This window comes from Gigantopelta aegis, chromosome 12 (genome assembly GCF_016097555.1).
Source record: "Gigantopelta aegis isolate Gae_Host chromosome 12, Gae_host_genome, whole genome shotgun sequence".
NCBI classification, from domain to species: Eukaryota; Metazoa; Mollusca; class Gastropoda; order Neomphalida; family Peltospiridae; genus Gigantopelta; species Gigantopelta aegis.
In genome coordinates, this window is record NC_054710.1 from 34524725 (window position 1) to 34539979 (window position 15255).

The following is a 15255-nucleotide window of genomic DNA, read 5'->3' on the forward strand; positions in this document are numbered from 1 at the left end:
TGTGTTGAGTGCGTCGTTAAATAAAACATTTCTTTCTTTCTTTCTTTCTGTCTTGGATAGAATTCTCTATCTGGGGAAGTCGGAGGCTGTGTCTATGTTAGGCATGCTTGATCAGTTCTTTGATGGAATAAGGCGAACATTTACCCACACCATATGGCCTCAGTGGCACACTAACACTATCCGGATAAATATGTTTGATGACACCATCATAATTGCAGAAATAAATAGAAAATCAAATGTGGTAACTTTCATGACAACAGCAGCTGTCATTTTGAATACGTATCACAGGCTTCCATAAAATGATGATCCAGAGACGGAGAGAGAGAAAAAAGAGAGACTAAGACTGTTGCTAAGCCAATGAAGAATGACAAACTATATTAGTGCAAGCCAGCCTTACTACCCAGGCTATGGTGACGTGGCCCCTGTCTACGAAGAAAATTTATTCCCTAAAAAATCCTTACTCTTCTGCTTCAAACTATATCTGTACTACATAATACTTATGTTAAAGTAGATTCTGTTGGACGAGCAATAGCACAGGCAGTCCATCCAAGAGTTACTGTTGCCCCGTTGCAAACTGAATTTGGTGTGCAGATGCATAGGCAATTCGGTTCAATGTTTTTAAATGATTCATTGAACCAACATGGTTTTTGTTCATCGTATGCTGAGGTACAACATATTGCAGACAATGTTCGTCATAACATTAGAATGCGTCACAGGTTTAACACATTGCATGAATGGGAATGAATGAATGAATGTTTAACGACACACCAGCACGAAAAATACGGCTATTGGGTGTCAGATTCTGGTGAATTTCTTTCTGGCAGTAACATTGAATAGTTGTTGGAGACGACACAGATTTATTGGTATTTCTTTGCCGCTATACTGACCGTGATTGCAATAGCATTTACTTCAAACCTGAACCAAAAATGCATATGAACGGCAAAACCAAAATCTGGGATATATACTAGTAACATACAAAGGAAAACCTCGGGAAAGATTTGTGCCAAAACATACTTTTTTGTACATGCAATTTTAGGATTTCATACCACCACTCATCTATTTGGTATTGGAAAACGTATTTCACTGAAAATGTTTGAAAGAAAAAAGAGAACTTATGTGAGTGTGCACATGTATTTGATCGAGATAATGCAACTGAGATGGATATTGTGAAAGCAGGAGAAAAAAAGGCTTTAGTCATTTTGTAAAGTGGGAAAGCTAAAGAAACAATAGATTATCTAAGGGTTAGTAAATTATTCCAGAAGGTGGCTGTAAGCAACACATTCATGACACACGATAGCATACAACAAACGTCTGCAGCAGCGATCCATCTTAATGTTGGAGTGTTTTACCAAATACAAACATGGAAAGGAAGAAAGACAGTTTTTATTTATGACATCGGACATATGAATAAGGACCACACACATATTGAAAGAGGAAACTCGCTGTCGCCATTCTCATGGGCTACTCTTTAGCAGCAAGGGATATTTTATATGCACTTTCCCGTATGCAGAATAGCACATGAACGAGAAATAGCCCAATGGGCCCACCGACAGAGATCGATCCTAGATCGATTGGGCTTCAGGTTAGTGTTGTACCACTGAGCTACGTCACACACCCACATGGAAGGGTAACAGAAGACTGGGGTTTGGAACGTGTCTAAAAAGGAAAATGGTGCCTGTCCAGACTTAAAATTTACCTGCTCCAGATTGTTTGCTGAAAGAAGTGAAATGTAAATGCAAGACTGATGCTGTGCTATGTGTGCTCAATGCAGAGGCATTAGTTGTCCTAACGTTATCCAGAAACAATTTGGCAGATGATACTGACACCTTACCTAACTAGTAGCAGATTACTACTAGCAAATCCGAAAGATAACACCATGTTTCTTAAACCAAAAAGTATCTCTGCACAAAATAGAATTGAAAGGTACTTTGGCAGATTTTGTTTGAAGTGGCTAATCTATAGGTCACGCAGCCAGTTGGACTATATGCACGTATATGGAAACGGGATATGCATGAGCGTGTACAAGTATGTGAACGTGTGTGCACGCGCGCGCGTGTGTGTGTGTGTGCGTGCGTGCGTGCGTGCGCGTGTTACCAGTTATGAACAAGTAAGTCCAAATGTTATTAATTATTTTTGTGTGTTTAACTATAATACATACTACAGGTCAGACATATTTTGTGAAACTACTGATTATTATTGGTTTATATTATGTACTGAAAAGAGCTGGGGTGCGATTTTTGGAATTAGATCTATTATTTGTTATACTGTTGCAATTTGTTTTGAATTGAAGGGACATTCCTGAGTTTGCTGCAATTTTTAAGATGTTATCGACTAGCAAAGACTTTTTAACGATTGTAATTACATATCAAATATGCATAATATATTAGTGGCTGTATATTAAACGTGTTTCTGATCGTTCTAATATTTGTACTAGGTTAAATTTCATTTTATTTCCTAAAATAGATGTTTTCGTACGTACGATATTATTTGAAAACAAAATCCAGTTTGGGCTTCTTACAAATATTAAGACGACCAGAAACACATTAAATATACAGATAATGATATTCTAAACAAGAAAATATATTTAATATGTAAGTTTAATCGTAGAAATATTTTATTAGTCGGAAACATCTTACAATGCAGCAAACTCAGGAGTGTCCCTTTAATTATTTTGGTGTGTTTAATTATAATACATACTACATGTAAGACATATTTTGGGAAAACTAATGTTTATTTTTACTGGAAAGGACTGGGGTGAGATTTTGTATTTATAGTCAAAGACAGCAAGCAACTGATAATAGTATGCCATTGGCATGATGATACCGATTGTAATTAAACATAGCTAGACATACATTTAAATATTTAAAATAAATTCACCTCACCTCACCACACCCCACCCCACCCCACCCCACCCAAAACTGATTAACAACAATATTATATATACTTTAAACAGTGTTTCTGCCAGAAAGAAATGTTTGGGTATGGCGCTATGGAATTGAATGCAACTACAATCAACAGGGGGTATGGGGGTCCTCTCCCATAAAGAAATGGGTTACATTTAGGGATAGGGTTAAGAAAATCATACAATAATGATAAAAGTCATTAATTTTGTGAAAATGTTAACTTAAAAAAAAAAAAAATGGGTTATGGCGCCATACCCGTTTTACCCTCTGGCAGAAACCCTGTTTAATTTTTTTTATACTTTTATAAATTAGTATGTTAATTATAATATGGAACAATTGTGGAACACAAAATTAAAAAAAACAAAGAAACAAAAAAAACACCTGTTGCAATTTGTTTTGAATTAAGCTATTTTGTTTTTCGTATATTGAATATTGACTGGACTATTACCTGTGACAGTCTTGTTGCATTTACGTCTGACTAAACCGACCATTCCGTCTTGGCATGTCCATTCTCCGGCATCTATAACGGGGTTGAAGGAATCTATGGTGAGGCTATTCCTGGTAGGTGAAACAGCAACAGCCTTGTAGCCGGTTATATTTCCAGGGTAAAGACAGAAGGTATTACGAGTGTCACACTTTGCTACCTCTGTTCTTGGGTTTGAAGCAATAGGTCTGATCCATCTGATTCCACCGTTTATCTTGCCAGTTATTGTGCAGGTTAATGTTGTACTGTCCCCGGGGTTTGCAGGGTCCATGCAATAAGTCTCTGTATCTGCCCCTGTAAAATATGTGTATATATATTTAGGGGATAACATAATGTTTTCTGACGCCGATCCAGGACGTTTAAATAGATAGCCCCAAAACCCACTGTTGTGTTTGAAAATAGAATTTTAAGATCCCTGACAGGTGAGTGGGATAAGTTTGAATTGTCCTGTCTGTGGGGAAAGTGCAAATAAATGGACAAAATATGAGCTACTATTCGGCAAGCTAAATCAAAATTACTCGTTAGCTCCAAATTTGTCTTTCAATGAATGGTTCCAAATTATGCGACAAATTTTCCACACGAAAATTGCACAATCCTTTATTTTTTTACTTAATCCTACAGGTCATTTAAAATTCAATAGCACCAGAAATGTCGGGCTGCTGGTGTTCTTTTGGACCTGCTAGCGCGGGATGTCCCCACCTCCCACCCACCCCAAACGCGTTTCCTGTTGCTTTTGGGTCACTGTGTGTCAAATCATCCGATTGTTTTAACCCCATCCCTTCAGAGTTGGCTGGAATTTGGTTTGTAGGAAGACTAGCTGACAATGCTTAATTTTCAAAGATAAGCTCAATCGGACAAGCGGTTTGGGTACTACGACCTGCCCATTTTGGTAGAAATGACCAAAATTGGGCGATGCGGCCTATATTTGAACGTCCATAAATAAGTGACCACTGGTCCAATATTGATGAGAATGGCATATCTGGAATGGAAATTGCCCAAGTATGTGATGTAGAAGCAAGTTAAAGTGTGAGGTTAAAAATGCCATCTTTTTGGGGTGATTTGACACGGACTGACCCTTTTGAGAGTACTTTGGTAAAATTGCGAACGAAAGCATTAAAACGAGAAGGAACACTACTTAATGTCTGGATTCGGGCCAAGAAGATATCTTCAGCGCCAGAAACAAAGATTAAAACAGGTAAATGGTGAAAATACTTTCATTTGAGTACCATTTAATTTGAACCACAGTGTCCGCACCTCAACGACGTTTAACAAGTTTATAACAAATTTGCTTTAATAAAACTCCAATTAACCACATGGAACATTGACTATTTACCTTCAACAGTGAAGTTCGCAATAAGAGAGACAAGCAGAGAAACTTCAAAGACAATCCGTGAAAAGGCCATACCTGGAAATAATTATAACAAACATTCTGTACTGAGAGTAAGTACTGCTAAAACAATACAAGTGCATGTCCCATACTGGGCCCAAGTTGGCATCAAAGTTTCGTACGTTCCGGTAAATATTATTTATGCAAGGTACGACTATGAAGCCCCCCCCCCCCCCCCCCCCCCCCATTTTTTTTATAAAATTTGAAAATATGAAGCAGCACTTCATCGTACATGGTATTAAAAGGATAAATCCTAGTTTTTAAACACTAAGGTATTTTGTTGACTATTATAACCGTTTTTGATAACTTAAATCATGAATACTTTACTTAGATTTTAGATTATCAATTTCCATACATTCGAAGCGTTTCTGATATCACAAAATGCATTTTTCATATGAAAAAAACCGCACGTGCGTCTGAGAAGTTTTAGTCTAATTTTAGAGGGTATTTCACCATTTCAAAGTCACAGACTCGTGTTTCACTCAATTAAAATTTTATCCAAATGTGTTACAGTTTTGTAGATTAACTGAACTTAGTTTTAATGTTCACGGGTTGAAACAAAGGTAGTTCCCTTTAATAGTGGTTACTTTGACTCTTCCGACAGTCTTTCTGCCAGAATGTAATTTGAGGGTACGTAATAAAAACAAACTAGATCGTGATGAATGAGCTCTTACCTGGAAGAAAACTGTGTAGTGAGACCTTACTTTAAATAAAATATATTATATTCATATATTAGTACACGTATATGTAATGCAGATTTTAAAGGAGCTCAATCACCGATTTAAAATTGTTTAAGGTTTGGAGACTTTTCCCATTTAAAAAAAACAACCCCACATTAAAGGAGCTCAATCACGGATTTAGTGGGCCTTGTTTCTCTAAATATGCATTATAAATGAAACTTACATTCATTTGGAATACCAAACCTAGTTATTGTATGATCGTAAAAATTTTAATTGAACTACGATCAATGGAATTCCATGATACGCTTCTTTTTCAAAATTTGGAACTCTTCTTGTGATGAGACATGAAAAATACGGAAAAACAGACTCGTAGTGATGAGGCTATACATACGACAACCGTATAATGTATTTTTGGATTTTATATAAACGATCGCCGTGTATAGAGACTTGGCAAATGAGGGCCGGCTATATATACTCTTCAAAAGAAGAAACGCAAAACCACATTGTCGTAACATTTGGAGAATTGATTTAATTATTGAATGGTGAGTCCGATAATTACCAAATGTTGCAGGATTGTTCACAATTCACTCTAGTCCATTGTGAGTAAGTGATAGGACACACCACCAAGGTCAAGGTCATCTGGAGTCAATACCGGGTGTGGCCTCCGCGTGTGTTGACAACTGCCTGGCACCGCCTGCCCATTGAAGCAACCAGAGTACGGATGACGTCCCGGGGGATGGTGGCCCACTCGGCCTGCAAGGCTGCTGCCAGCTCGGGCAGGGTCTGGGGCTGTGGTTGTCGCTGTCGGAGGCGTCGGTCCAACTCGTCCCATAGATGCTCAATTGGGTTCAAATCCGGTGATATCGATGGCCAAGGAAGGACATTAATGTTGTTGTTCTGTAGGAAAGCCGTTGTGAGACGTGCTGTGTGAGGCCTGGCGTTGTCATGTTGGAACACTGCGTTGGCGTAAGCCATAACTGGAACGATGTGTGGCCGGAGGATCTGGTCAATGTAGCCCTGTGCATTCAGGTTGCCCTGCACGTGGACCAGGTCAGTTCTGCCAGTGTGTGAGATGGCTGTCCACACCATGACACTACCCCCGCCGAATCTGTCCACTTCCTGCACGCAGTTTGCCGCATAACGTTCACCACGACGCCTATACACGCGACATCTTCCATCATGACGTCGGAGCAGAAATCGGGACTCGTCACTGAACCACACCTGTCTCCATCGCAGTTGAGGCCATTGTCGATGAATCTGGCACCACTGCAGTCGGAGTCGACGGTGTTGTGGTGTTAAGATGACACCTCTAACTGGACGTCTGGCACGAATTCCTACCTCACGTAGGCGGTTCCGTACGGTCTGGTCGGATATCCTGCGCAAACCTGGTATTGCTGCGGCTGTGGAGGTGGCAGTAGTCAATCGTTCCCGAAGGTGGCGTACCCGGATGTAGCGGTCCTGCCCGGGGGTAGTGACCCGTGGTCGACCGGATCTAGGGAGGTCACGTGTTGATCCATGTTGCTGGTAATGGTCCCACAGTCTGGAGATGGTGCTTGGGGACACATGGAATGCCCTGGCAACGGCCGTTCTGGATTCGCCTGCGTCTAGTCGGCCGATGGCATTGTTTCTCTGCGGTTCACTGAGACGTGGCATGTCCTGGATTGTCAACTGTCGGCCAGATACAGAGGCCAGGCAAGCGAACACCCTGCACTTTTATACTGTCGGTGTTCATGATGCACGTGCAGACAACGCACGTGCAGTGGTGACATGGTTTGCACGTGGCTGCGTTTTTGCGAATATTCACATTTTGGAACTTTATTGTACAGTAGCTGCGTTTTATCGAATGTAACCGTGGGAATGTGTTTGGGACATGCAATGACCTTATATTCACAAAGCATGAACCGGTAGGAAACATAAAATCGGAGTTATAACCCATTTGTACCCTTTTGCGTTTCTTTTTTTGAAGAGTATACATGGCAAATAATAAAAAATATATTATTTCATGACGAAAATAACCGCGAATACGCTGAAATAAAATAATAAACAGTCGGAACATGAACTCACCATTTATTATTATTATTAGGCGCTTGTGCAAATTATTTTGACTGGTTCACAAAGTGGTATTTTGGTTTTAATGTATAGCGTACTGTTGCATGTTTTGTCGTACAAAGGTTTAACCCAGTTGAATCCAGTTCTACATGCTGGGACAAGTTCAGCCTGCCGTTTGTGCGTGTGTGCACGCACGTTAATCTTGCATTTTTATAGCCAAAACTCCTCCAGATAAAACACCGCCCCATCACCCCAAAAAGGTAGTAGTAGGCTAATCATAATAATAATAATAATAATGGTAGTAGTAATAATAGTAGTAGTAGTAGTAGTAGTAATAGGTATAATAATTGTGTATTATTATTATTATTATTATCACATGTATTATTACATGTATTATAATGTTGGTAAAATCACGTCGCGGTGGGGTGGGGTGGGGTGGGGTGGGTGGGGGCGGTTGTTACTGAAACGTTATATAAATTTAGAGGGGGGCCCGGGAGTGGTCTCAGCTGTACTAGTAGCCTATAAATGTATTTTGAGTTTTATTGCCCTTTGCACTTTTGAGCATTTGAAATGTGACTAAATACAGCAAAATAACCTTTTAGTCATATTTATTTACGGTAAAATTAACTTTTTTTTACCAACTTTACGTAAGCAGCCTCAAAATTGCAATCAGTGAAAAATTATTAAAGGGACACACCCTAGTTACGGCTAGTTGTTAACCATTACGGCGTTGTTTTTCGCTATTAAACCCATTTTTTCACAAATAAAATTGCACTTTACTTACCGTTTATTATTTAGAATATACATTTCCATTCACCTGAAGTGTTTTTTGGTAATCCTGGTGTTTGTAATACCACAAATGCATTTTTCGTATTTCTGAAAAACGGACGCACGTTTGAGAAAAAACCGTTGAGCAGACAAGGTCTAATCTATTTTTAGACGGGATATTTCCATTTCAATGTCACAGATGTTGGTATACCACGTGGCCGTTATCATTTTGGTTCGGTTTGTTTTCTCGTGCACGGTTCGCGCAATCAACATCCGATTTGTTGTTGTTCATTTGTGAGATTTTTCTTCACAGTTCGTGAACATTTCCAGTAACAATAAAGTTCAGACAAGTAAGTATCTCAATACAAAACGTTACAAACCCTTAAAACCAATAATTTTGCTAAGTCCTACGATATCTGGAGAGGGGATACAACCAGGACAGAACAGTTGGAACATGTCCAGGAGAGGTGAAAAGAACGCACCCCAAGTCTGTGAAATTTGTCGTGACGTAGGCATTGTTGTGCTTCGAGCGACATCTACCGGTGACATCAGAATACAAACTTTCAAAATTATTTCAAGCAATTGGGACATGGGGATTCCCATGGTATTTATCGATATAAAACCTGCTTTTTCACTCCATTTGATAAAAACGTGATCTAAGTGTGTTACAGGTTTGTAGATTAACCAAATTATAATTTATTTTCGCTGGATGGAACTAGGGTGTGCGGCTTTAAGTTCAAGCCATGTTGTTACTTTGTGTACTGTCCGTAGTTAGTTTCTCTTTTAGTTAATCTACCTCAGCCGCTGATAATTTGTAATAGTTATTTTTATTTATTTATTTCATCATCATCATCATCTTCATTATTATTAATTATTTATTTATTATAATTAATTTTTTGTTAGTACTGTAGGGACAATATGACGCTATTCATATATCTATGGAAAACGTACACAAAAGGGTCCGCTAAATTCATATACTCCCCCACCCCCTTTCAGAAAATGGACTGTTCGTACAGTACTTAGTATATATTCCTCCTGTTCCAGATGGTTCGGTAATATGGACCAATCAAATACATGCACTTATTTACCGCCTATATACATTTTTGCTGTGAATATAGCCAGCCCTCGTTAGTGGAGGCTATAGACACGGCCTTCGTATATATAGTCACATCGTATATAAACACCGTCTCGTTCAGAGTATTCTTTAAAAATGTAACAATTCCTATCCCAAGTCAGCTGCTATGGCATATTTTGTATAATAATGAATTTGACAAGGTACAAAATGACGGTGTTTGTGATCCAGATGTTTAGATGCAAAGGCCTAACTAGTCGGGATTGTCGACGTTTAACATGCTTCTGTTACTAAAATAAATTAATGTATAAGCTTAATATCATTCAGTACATGTTTTTATTAATGTTTAATAACTTATTTTCATTTTTTTTCTTCTTCTATTTATCCTATGTCGCAGAGGACGGTCAAGCGTTCTCGTTACACGGGCTTGGTAAATAGTTTTGGCACTGCGGTTATTCGGGGAATGCCCGTCACGTGACTCAAAATAATACGTCATACCTCTGCTCTCCAAACAGCCGTTATTTTTCTCAGAATTATGGACCGTACCCATAATTCAATTATTTTATTTATTTATAAAATATCAATAATAAGTGTGATATGGTGGTTATGTAGATGGTTCAATAAAGTACTTTTAGGTACAAATCAAATGTATATATTGTCATATAATACCATGTTGGGTCAATAATTAGGTCAACCATCCGTGAGAGAGCGCGTTTAATAAGCTGGAATGATATATTGCCCATTACGGCCCCGACACGACAATTGCTACTAAGTCAAAAGCCCTTTGACCAAACTGCCGTGCATATATTAATATCTAGCCCGAGTACTCTGACTGTAAGAGAGCTAGACGGACATTCGGACATAAATATGCTCTCATTACAGTCAGAGACCAAGCTATGTATTTTTTTGGCAATTCCCAACAACCAAAAAGTTGGCAAAGATTTCCGCTCTAATACCACAACAATCCTATGTTTGACGTGAAATACCACACGGGTGTGTGTGTGTGTGTGTGTGTGTGTGTGTGTGTGTGTGTGTGTGTGTGCGTGTGCGTGTGTGTTGCTCTATGGGCCGGAGTCTGTTACTACAGAAGATTGTTAAAAACAAGCTATTTTCCGTTTCATGTTTTTGTAAATTCCGTTCCATTTCAGACTACAATATGCAATTAACAATTGTACTAACACAAGTTGTGACAAATTAAAGTCCGAACCAAATTGTTAACAACTACAATAAATTACTCTCCTACGTTTAATTGCCGATACATGTTCCCCAAATTTTGTTTAGACACAATTTGTGAAAACCCCCATTACAGTGACACAGATTCCACGTATGAGACTGTAACGATGTTGCCAGTGTCGACTTCGCTACGATAGCATAGGGCAAAATACATGCAGTTTTCTGCCGCCTGCCATTTTGTTTCTTTATGGAATACTCTTCAAGAGGGGTGACAGCCTCCAAAGTATGTGTCGCCTCCAAAGTATGTGTCATAATTAAAATAAAATCAATGATCTCTAGTGGTATCATTAAAAAAAATAATAATAAACTTAATATGACGTCGCTATTTGTCATTAAATCAAAGTAACCCTACATATTAGCAGCGAAAAATCAAAGCAAAGGCTACAATTATAATAACTACATAAAGCATGATTGTCTAACAATTAAGTGCACTGCACTTAGGGTTCAAAAATATAAACATCTATTGTTTCATCTCTGTGACAGTCTAACGTCGTCTGCAAACTGAAGTATGCGCATGACACAGCGAAAATAAAGTAACATTGCAACGTTAAGCCAGCCGTTTTTTGCTAAAAGTTTGCAAATACATTTTGACTGGTGGTTCTAGATATAGTCATTCGGTTTAATGTGTAGCGTAAAAAGCTGTCTTCCAAGACAAGCGTAAGCGACAAACCGCTGGCTAAACTTACTCCTGGAAAAAAAACCCTGTCCCATCTGCGCAGGCGCAACAGACTAAGCAGTAAACCAGCCCCAAGTTCAGCCAGCAAACGTTTCGCTAACGTTCGCGAAGTATTTGACTGGTTCCCAATGTCACCATTTGGTTTACCGTGAAGCGCATAATCCAGTGCACGGATCAATCGTCAGTTTACAGAGTGTGGCAATAGTAAAATAGTATTAATTTTTTTAACTTTGCGGAAAATCGTAATTCCGTTTCCAAATGTATATTCCGTTTCACAATGGGAATTCCGTCCGTTTTTCGCGATCGCGGAAAATCAATGGGTCTACTGTGCTCATGAATCAAAACAAAATATATTTTAAAAACAAAGGAAATGAGCAGTAATGGACGCTGTATTCGTGGGAAACTCAAAGTTTTCCTGAAGAAATCAACCCATAGAAGCCGAGATATACATTCAGACAAGAACCAAGAAAATATGAACTGGAGTCTGAGCAACTGTGGCGAAAATAGACGTCGGAAATGAGGATAGTAAACGTATCAATCGTCAGTTTACAGAGTGTGGCAATAGTACAATAGTATTACTTTTTTTAACTTTGCGGAAAATCGTAATTCCGTTTCCAAATGTATATTCCGTTTCACAATGGGAATTCCGTCCGTTTTTCGCGATCGCGATAAATCAATGGGTCTACTGTGCTCATGAATCAAAACAAAATATATTTTAAAAACAAAGGAAATGAGCAGTAATGGACGCCGTATTCGTGGGAAACTCAAAGTTTTCCTGAAGAAATCAACCCATAGAAGCCGAGCTATACATTCAGACAAGAACCAAGAAAATATGAACTGGAGTCTGAGCATCTGTGGCGAAAATAGACGTCGGAAATGAGGGTAGTAAACGTCGCATGCGACGCGCGACGCCTTGTTTTGCAACCACTGCACTAGATCTGGTCCTTTTTTCCCCTCATGGTATAACGAAGAAACAACCTCCACCAAAATCGTCTGTATTTAATATCTGACATACTAATGATTTAGGAGGCGAACTAATTATATAATAGTTAGGGGCGAACTGAAAAATAGCAGTGAATGAACCGCCTATTCGTTGGGGCGAACTGACTTGGGTCCGAAACGTCCGGTACCTTTGAGGAATGACTTCTACAGGTCTACATGCAGTTAAAGGTAGTAGAGTAATTTATCGTAAAGTCCGAACCAAATTGTTAACAACTACAATAAATTACCCTCCTACCTTTAATTACCGTTACATTTCCCCCAAATTTTGTCCAGACACAAGTTGTGAAAAACCCATTACAGTGACACAGATTCCACATATGAGACTGTAACGATGTCGCCAGTATTGACATCGCTGAGATAGCATAGGGCAAAATACATGCAGTTTTCTGCCATTTGGGTTTTTTATGGAATACTCTTCAAGAGGGGTGAAAGTCTCCAAAGTATGTGAGTCACAGTGTGACATAATTAATATAAAATCGATGATCTCTAATGGTATCATTAAAATAAAATAAAAATAATAAAATTAATATGATGTCATCACGTTTGCTTTTATATTATAACATATAATGACGTTGTTAGATTAAGTCATATCCTTTCACCCCTCTTGGAGAATATTCCATAACAAGTCAAAATGGCAGCCGGCACAAAATTACATGCTTTTTGCCCTATGCGATCTTAGGGAAGTCAATATAGCTGACATGGTTATCATCTACTACGTGGAATCTGTGTCATTGTAATAGTTTTTTTTTTTCAAGATTTCTGTCTGGACAAACTGTGGGTAAAAGCTAACGAAAAATAAAAGTAGGATAGCAATTTATTGTAGTTGTTAACATTTTTGTTCGGACTTTAAGTCTGGACAAAATGTGGATAAAATATATTAGTAATCAAAGGTAGGGGAGTAATAATAAGGTATCTTAGTTGTTAACGACGCGGTTCTAAAACACGGAAAGATGTAAATATGTACAGTAAATTACAGTAACTTATTCAGCCATACCAATAGTGACGTCACACTGGGACACAACTGTCGTGATCAGTAACAGCCAATTTGACGGAGTAAAGTCAGCACTGTGTTATTTCTTGTGTTGCAGTTGTGCAGAGAATTCAACTGAAATGTAGACAATTATATTTATATTAAACAGAAACACGATTTCTCCGCTTTTACTTAGTTTGTTCATAATTAGAAATAACAATTCTCACTTTTCAATATGGCAGCAGAAGTCTTCTGAGAACAAAAGGGATCATGAATATCTACGTCACGTGCAAATGACGTCACCATTGTTTCAAAGCCTGGGGCAGAAATTATTATTATTATTTATCGTTATATTTTATTATTATTATTATTATTATTTTATATATGGCTGAGTATTGTAAAATCGAGATTATTTTAGTTCGAGACTCCGTGAATTCACGAACGCTCTCATGTAAATCCAGAACAAATTGTTTGCTCTTGGTTTTTTTTGATGACCTAACACGACCCGACCCGACGAACCAGACACGATAGTTGAAGCATCCCAGCCAGTGCAGCCTCACGAGCCGACGAGAGTTGGACACCTCCATGTTCGAGACTAGACGACCGGCGTCTCCCGTTCCAACACCTTCGCGTTCGTCCACGTGGAGACCCCACCCCTGGAGAAATCCGTTGAGACGAACAAAGATGTTGGTATTGCGAAACAGAAGGCCGTCACTCCCCCCGAGTGACCAGCCAGCCATGACGGCCTTCCGCCTCCGTCCGAGGCAGGGATTTCGCCGCCTGGAGTCTCGCCGTTTCCAAGATCAAGAAGCAGTACTTGGTGAGTGACACTACGCACGCGGACTCACTACCTGGAGGCGCCATGGGGGGGGGGGGGGGGGGGGGGGGGGGGGGGGGGAGCCTTCAAGTGTTTCTCTGACGGCAGTGAGGTCGGCATCCACGACAGAGGTACGAGACGGGACGCTTGGACTAGTGGTAAGGTCGCGCCGGCAAAGACTCTACAAACAATGGATTTTTTCACCGTCCACAAAATTCTTAAGATCATCGCCGGCGCGCCCATTACGTCGAGCTAGCTAAAACCATGATAGCCCACAGGTGGAGGAAACGTGTAGGCCTACCGCAGTTCAACGTCAAGCACTTCATCTCGTCTCCGTAGGCGCCAAACTCTTCAAGAACTTTCGCCTCCAGGTAAAGGCTTAATCGGACTTTTTTTTTTTTTGTAAAGAATCTAACGCACTTTATTTTGGGATGCCCGTCTAAATTGCTGAAATCACCATAAAACCTTTTCGTCCGAGCACTCTAATTTTATTTTTTGACTAACTTTTTTTGCCAGACATCAGGGCCGGAAAGCATTATAGAAACTTAAAGAAAATTCTCTTCTTAACTGTTTAAAGAGTTTTAGACTTAGTTTTACTCAGTTGCCCCCCCCCCCCCCCCCCCCCCCCCCCCCCCCAAAAAAAAAAGGTACGGCTAGGTACGGCTCTGGACATGGTAGGATGGATCAGCTATTTCATTTTTGGCCTTAGGTCTTTGACCTAACTACTAAATTCTTACTCCAAATCCCGCCTCTTGGCCCGGACGTAGTCACTGGCGATGTCAGAGGTTAAACCCGAGTCAGGCGTGTGCAAAACCTTTGTGGTATATGCTCACGTTAAAGGGACATTCACGAGTTTGTTGCAATTTTTAAGATGTTATCGACTAACGGAGACTTTTTAACGATTGTAATTACAATATATTTTTTTTTGCATAACATATTAGTGGTTGTATATTAAACGTGTTTCTTGTACTAGGTTAAATTTCATTTTATTTCTTAAATTATGTTGGGGTTTTTCGTACGTACGAAATTATTTGAAGACAAACTTTGGGCTTCTTAGAAATATTAAGACGACCAGAAACACATTGAATATACAGATACTGATATTGTAAACAAGTTAATATATGTAATATGTTTTAATCGTAGAAATATTTTATTAGTCCGAAACATCTTACAATGCAGCAAACTAAGTAATGTCCCTTTAAAAGAGTTAGCCA

At 39.2% G+C, this 15255-nt stretch overlaps 1 protein-coding gene across 2 annotated transcripts in view; it reads right to left on the reverse strand.

The window, feature by feature from the left end:
• The window catches only part of LOC121386718 (CXADR-like membrane protein), a 30813-nt gene extending 17315 nt beyond the window's left edge, over nt 1-13498 (reverse strand). For both annotated transcript variants that reach the window (XM_041517712.1, XM_041517711.1), the window contains exons 1-4: nt 13452-13498; nt 13249-13359; nt 4721-4792; nt 3352-3681 (exon numbers count right to left, since the gene is read on the reverse strand). In XM_041517712.1, coding sequence (XP_041373646.1) covers nt 3352-3681; nt 4721-4790 — 400 coding nt within the window. In that variant the 5' untranslated portion in view covers nt 4791-4792; nt 13249-13359; nt 13452-13498. The remainder of the gene's footprint in view (nt 1-3351; nt 3682-4720; nt 4793-13248; nt 13360-13451) is intronic.
• Between the last annotated feature and the right edge of the window lie 1757 nt (nt 13499-15255).